General features: G+C 43.6%; 1 protein-coding gene across 1 annotated transcript; it reads left to right on the top strand.

Moving 5' to 3' along the window:
- Positions 1-2,055, top strand: LOC123087957 (putative F-box/FBD/LRR-repeat protein At1g78760). The gene is made up of 3 exons (XM_044510074.1): positions 1-1,100; positions 1,183-1,317; positions 1,428-2,055. The coding sequence occupies exon 1, from the start codon at positions 108-110 to the stop codon at positions 987-989; it is 882 nt and encodes a 293-aa protein (XP_044366009.1). The 5' UTR covers positions 1-107; the 3' UTR covers positions 990-1,100; positions 1,183-1,317; positions 1,428-2,055.
- The last annotated feature ends 3,563 nt before the right edge of the window (positions 2,056-5,618 follow it).

The raw sequence follows: 5,618 nt of genomic DNA, 5'->3' as shown, positions 1-5,618 counted from the left end.
TTTCGTTTCCGATCCCAGCCGCCGCACCACATGTGCCATCGTGAAACCAAAACCCCACCCAAATTCCCCGCTCCTGCCTCAAATCTCCGTCTCTCTACTCGCCGGACATGAAGGAGACAGCGGCGGCGCGACCTGCCGTCGAGAAGAATGAGGCGGTTGCGGCGACGCCCGCACGCAAGAGGCGCGCATCCGACGAAGCGTCTGGGTCCAGGTCCAGGTCCAGGTCACACAAACTGGCACGTGATTGCGGCTGCGACGGCGATCTCATCAACAATCTTCCGGATGTTATCCTCGCCACCATCGTCTCCCTCCTCCCCACCAAGTACGGCGTCCGCTCGCAGGCCGTCGCCCGTAGATGGCGTCCTCTCTGGCGCTCAGCGCCTCTCAACCTCGACGCCTCCTACGACCTTTGCTCCAACGACTTCGGGCGCTTCTCCCTCGTCTCCAGGATCCTCTGCGATCACCCTGGCCCGGCCCGCCGCTTCGCGTTCGACCGCATCCACCTCCACAGAGAGGAAAAAAGGTACGCCGAGGAAGCCGCTCAGCTCGAGAGCTGGTTCAACTCCCCGCTCCTGGACAACCTCCAGGAACTCGATATCGTCTTCTCGCTCTTGGAATATTCGTGTGGGCAGTCTGAGAAGGAGAAGCGCTATCCGCTGCCACCGTCGATGTTGCGCTTAGCACCAACCCTCCAATTGGCCAGGATTGGCTCCTGTGATTTTCCAACGGAGATTTCACCAGCGCTGAATTTCCCCCTCCTCAGGCAGCTCGACCTACGGCGCGTTTCCATCTCCGAGGATGTCTTCTCCGGGGTGCTCTCTGGCTGCCATGTCTTGGAGAACTTATACTTGTCGGAGATTCGTGATGTAGGTTGCCTCCGCATATGCTCGCCAACTCTCAGGATCATCGTCATCTCTTGTTTGTTTGAAGACAACGGAGAATTGGTCATTATGGAGGCCCCTCGCCTTGAAAGATTGCTGTTACGTTAGCCAGGCTCAGGTAGTGAGATTATCCGGGTTGTTAGCGCACCTAAACTGCAGATGTTGGGCCTTTTGTCTCCCTGCATCTCAGAAATTGAAATTGCTAATATAGTCTTCCAGGTAATAGCTGCATCAGTCTCTAGGATTTTACATGAAATTCTCACTTTGAGAAGCTTTTTCAAAACCCCGTTGTTTTCTTCAGGGATTGATCCCATCCATCTCGGAAAACTCAATAAGCACCGTAAAGGTTTTGGCTCTCAAGTTTTCTGGCCCTGCTTTGGGTGCAGTTCTCAACATCCTTAGATGCTTTCCCTGCTTGGAAAAGCTGTATGTCATTGTAAGTATTCATCTTTCTTTGTTATAAATCTCATAATGAGTATTTGATTCTCATCTAATAAACTCTAGTTTGTAATTACTTTAACATATGTTTGTTATGTTCTTTCCCAGTGGGATGAATATGTAAAGGCAGAGATAAAAAATGTGCGTGAGTATGACCCACTAGATCCAATCAAATGCCTTGAGAACCATCTCAAAGTATTGGTATTGAAGAATTACAAAGGTGGTGAGGAAGATGTTGGCTTTGCCAAGTTCTTTGTTTTGAATGCAAAAGTGCTAAAGGAAATCAAATTTGGAGTTTGTAAGAAAATTGACATCGACAAGAAATGGATGACTGATCAACTCATGCTGCTAGAAGTGGAAACAAGACCTTCACCTGACACTGTATTCAAATATAGAAGTGGTTCTTGTTGGGACACTTATTTGGATACCGAGGACTTATCCGTTGCCGACCCTTTCAGCTGTTGTTTTTTAGACGGGTAGATACTCTTTCAGAAGCATATCTGTGATCTGTCAATGGCGTATCTCCTTGGTTGCTTCGTTCGCAAATTATGTACCTGATGGTTGTGCTGTCTTCCGTCTGGAAGGGAAGATCGTGGATGCAGCCTAGTTAATTCTAAGTATCAGTCAACAGGGCATGATTATGTTTGAATTTGCTAGTTCCAATCGACGCTTCATGCTTGTTTTGAAAACTGAACTATCCTTTCTTTTTTACCAGAATGTATGTGATTTATTTTTACTGCGAGTTAATGACTGTGCAAAGTAAACCTAGTACTATTACTATGTTACTTTATATTGCCATTGCAACCTTGGTCCCCGTTGATACAATTCATCTAGTGTTTACAGTATGTGCATTCACTGACAATCATATATTCTTATTTCCTTGTTTGATCTCACGCATGAATGTTATATTTCTGGACACTGTAATGACAGTGTGCAACTTCTTGCATGTGTAGAATAAATCACATTTCTCTTAAAATTCCAGAAGTTGTCTTTACATTTGAAGTTGGAAAAATCCCAGTGTTTTCCTACCCAAGGGATGGGGATGCCTACCAAAACCATAAATCAGGGAGATAATTTTCATGGTATTTCTGCTTGGTCCGGTTTTCCTTTCGTGGCATTGTTTGCATATAATGAGTTGTAAAATAATTATTAGTCGTCTCTACTGGTAAGTGTATATATCCCAGTTTCATAGAAAGTCAGTAGAATTTATTGCCTTTGTACTTCTATTTGTCGAAAAAGGCTTTCACCCCGCTTTATATTATAAAGCCAACCGCACAACAAGCATCCAACAAGGTCCAACACAAAGCCACGCACACACACACGGAAGTCCACAGGAACAAATAGTACATGAAAGGGTCAATGCTGAGGGCACAACACAACAAGCCCTAAACCCAAAACACACACGCCACAGAGCCGCCAGGCGTTCTAGTCAGGCTCAGGTGGGGGAGGCAGTAGCGGGGGAGCCACGCGGAGAGACGGAGATTTGAGGCAGGAGCGGGGAATTTGGGTGGGGTTTTGGTTTCACGATGGCACATGTGGTGCGGCGGCTGGGATCGGAAACGAAACGCGGCGTCTGCGGCACAAGCGCCATCACATTCCTGCTCAGCTTGTTGGGCTCAACATTGACAATATGTTTTTCATCCCACGTTTTAGGTATAGAAACTTCCAAATTAAGTTTTTAATCATAAGATTGCATCAAGGCATCAACAATATGTTTGGTAAAAGCTTTGTTTTGACTATAAGCATGAGGAGAATTAACAACGGATCGCAACAAGGAAATACAACCTTTTAAAGAGCAATTATCATAGTCAAATTCCTTGAAATCCGAGATAGTGTGTTCAACATTATTAGAAGTTGAGGATTCTCCAATCTCACTTTTACCAAATTTAGCATCAAGATCTAAAGACTCTGAATTCTTGGGACGCCTTCTAGGCAAAGTTGATTCATCATCAGTCCCAAAATCATCAAAATTCATATTGCAAAACATAGATCTAATAGGAGACGCATCAATAACTTTAAGATCCTCATCATTATTTTCACGTAATTTTTCTGGTTTAGCGGCCATCTTATTGACTAAGGTGGCTTGCTTGTTAGAAATTTTGGCTATAGCATTTTTAAGCCGGGTAATTTGAGCGTTAACACCATAGAATTCTTTATTCATATCATCAAGCTCTTTGTTCATAAACGCCAAAAAACTTTTTTGTTCCTTAAGCTCTTTTCTATAGAAATTATTATGCTCAAATTGCAAATTCATAAAGCTTCTAATATTCGATTCAATCTCATCCATCCTTCTGAGAAGGTGGTCAGGACCTTTAGGCAAAGCCATAAGGACAAACATGCACACAAGCAAGCAGAAAAACGGCAAGCGAAAAAGAGAGAAGGAGATTGGGAAAGAGAGGGCGAATAAAAAGACAAGGGTGAAGTGGGGGAGAGGAAAACGAGAGGCAATTGACAAATAATGTAAATGCGAGGGAGATGGGTTTGTGATGGGTACTTGGTATGTCTTGACTTGAGCGAAGACCTCCCCGGCAACGGCGCCAGAAATCCTTCTTGCTACGTCTTGAGCTAGCGTTGGTTTTCTCCGAAGAAGAGAGGGTGATGCAGCAAGTGTAGCATAAGTATTTCCCTCGGTTTTGAGAACCAAGGTATCAATCCAGTAGGAGGCTCCTCAAAAGTTACACGCACCTACACAAACAAACTGAGAACTCCCAACCAACGCAATAAAGGGGTTGTCAATCTCTTCACGGCCACTTGCGAAAGTGAGATCTAATAGAGATAATATGATAAGATAAATATATTTTTGGTATTTTATAATATAGATGCAAAAAGTAAAGATGCAAATAAAAGTAGATTGAAAGCAAATATGATAAGAGATAGACCCGGGGGCCATAGGTTTCACTAGTGGCTTCTCTCAAGATAGCATAAGTGTTACGGTGGGTGAACAAATTACTGTTGAGCAATTGATAGAAAAGCGCATAGTTATGAGATTATCTAGGCATGATCATGTATATAGGCATCACGTCCATAACAAGTAGACCGACTCTTGCCTGCAACTACTACTATTACTCCATACATCGACCGACTCCTGCCTGCATCTAGAGTATTAAGTTCATAAGAACAGAGTAACACATTAAGCAAGATGACATGATGTAGAGGGATAAACTCATGTAATATGATATAAACCCCATCTTGTTATCCTCGATGGCAACAATACAATACGTGTCTTACAACCCTTTCTGTCACTGGGTAAGAACACCGCAAGATTGAACCCAAAGTTAAGCACTTCTCCCATGGCAAGAAAGATCAATCTAGTAAGCCAAACCAAACTGATAATTCGAAGAGACTTGCAAAGATAACTCAATCATACATAAAAGAATTCAGAGAAGATTCAAATATTTATTCATCGATAAACTTGATCATAAACCCACAATTCATCGGATCTTGACAAAGACACCGCAAAAAGAGCTTACTAAGCCATATTCCTTGCGGAAAACATGTGGCAGTACAGGAATGGAAATGAATGGGAATGTGATTTGATTCACGATAACACCGAAGTCAAATAGACTGGCGTAAGACTGGCATGCCACAACACTGCCATCTTACCCATCCTCATGCCATCACATGGCCATGCAAATATGTATCCAACAACATATAGCTTTCCAAAACTTACTTTCCACTTCTGTGCATGAAATATAACATTCAAGGAAATGTTCATAAACATGCCATGAAACTCCTAAATGCAAACATGCAACAAACACTCATCATATCAAGAGTTCAAACATGCTTGCCTGGTTCAGAGTAGTCGGAGTCTAACTAAGTGAAGTTTGCGGCTCCGTCACCTCCTCCGGTATCTACGATATAAGAAAATACGCACGTAACGTAAATACCGCGAGGTGCACAAAAAGTAATCCAAATAATTTTCAAATAAATCTGATAAAAAACTAGACAAAATTTTAAAGAGAACAGAAAAAGAATCAAACAAAAATCCTTTTCTGTTTAAAAGTTATAAGGGTTTTGATTCAGGGACCTTTCTGTAATGAAACAGAAAACTCTCAGGGGGTTCTGCAGAAAAGTCCAGAAAACGATTCGTTTAAAAGAAAAGAATGAGAGACTGACAGGCGGGTCCCACCCGTCAGGTTTGAATATTCAAATGAGGGAGACGGGGCTCGACGGCGCCCGGGAGCTGCGGTGGTCGCCGACGGTGATCCACGGCGAGGCAGGGGGATCGGGTGGTACCTCCGTGTTCAGTACGTCCTTCCGCGTCGGTGGGTGGTGGTGGTGGTCGCCGGCGAGCACTGT

The sequence above is a fragment of the Triticum aestivum genome, chromosome 1B (assembly GCF_018294505.1).
Source record: "Triticum aestivum cultivar Chinese Spring chromosome 1B, IWGSC CS RefSeq v2.1, whole genome shotgun sequence".
In the NCBI taxonomy this organism is placed as follows: Eukaryota; Viridiplantae; Streptophyta; class Magnoliopsida; order Poales; family Poaceae; genus Triticum; species Triticum aestivum.
Note: the sequence above shows the minus strand (reverse complement) of the source record. Positions and strands in the feature narration are given on the sequence as shown.